The 614-nt window shown below is 43.8% G+C and overlaps 1 protein-coding gene across 1 annotated transcript; it reads left to right on the plus strand.

Moving 5' to 3' along the window:
- Positions 1 to 6: 6 nt before the first annotated feature.
- On the plus strand, positions 7 to 614 carry LOC106868881 (platelet glycoprotein Ib alpha chain-like; the record flags this gene model as incomplete). The annotated part of the gene is made up of 1 exon (XM_014914330.2): positions 7 to 614. A coding segment is annotated over exon 1 (519 nt), but the record flags the coding sequence as incomplete, so codon positions are not given.

The following is a 614-nucleotide window of genomic DNA, read 5'->3' on the forward strand; positions in this document are numbered from 1 at the left end:
CTGTACTGATTTCAGGATCTCCAACAAAAGAGGGACTGACCACTCCAGCAACAGGACATTCATCTACAGTATCTGTAAAATCTTCTGGAACTACAATGAAAAGGGAACTGACGACTGCAGGAAAAGGACATTCTTCTACAGTACCTGTGCAATCTTCAGGATCAACAACAAAAAGGGAACCAACCAATCCACCTGCAGAACATGCATCTACAATGTCTGTAATATCCTCCAGATCGTCAACTAAAATGGGACTGACCACTCCAGCAAAAGGACAAACATCTGCAATTTTTATTCCCACTTCTAAGACTACAACTACTGCAGAGCAGACCACAACATCCGAAGGACAAACTTCTGGAGTACCTGTATCTGGTCTTGTTGTAACACCAACTGAAAATTCAGAACTGTCCACTCCAGCCGCAGGAGTTTTGTCTACAGAATCTGTAACATCTGGATCAACAGGAAAAGGTGAACTGACCACTCCAGCCGCAGGAGTTTTGTCTACAGAATCTGTAACATCTGGATCGACAGGAAAAGGTGAACTGACCACTCCAGGTGCAGGAGTTTTGTCTACAGAAGCTTTAGTATCTGGATCGACAGGAAAAGGTAAACTGACC

The sequence above is a fragment of the Octopus bimaculoides genome, chromosome 27 (genome assembly GCF_001194135.2).
Source record: "Octopus bimaculoides isolate UCB-OBI-ISO-001 chromosome 27, ASM119413v2, whole genome shotgun sequence".
Classification (NCBI taxonomy): Eukaryota; Metazoa; Mollusca; class Cephalopoda; order Octopoda; family Octopodidae; genus Octopus; species Octopus bimaculoides.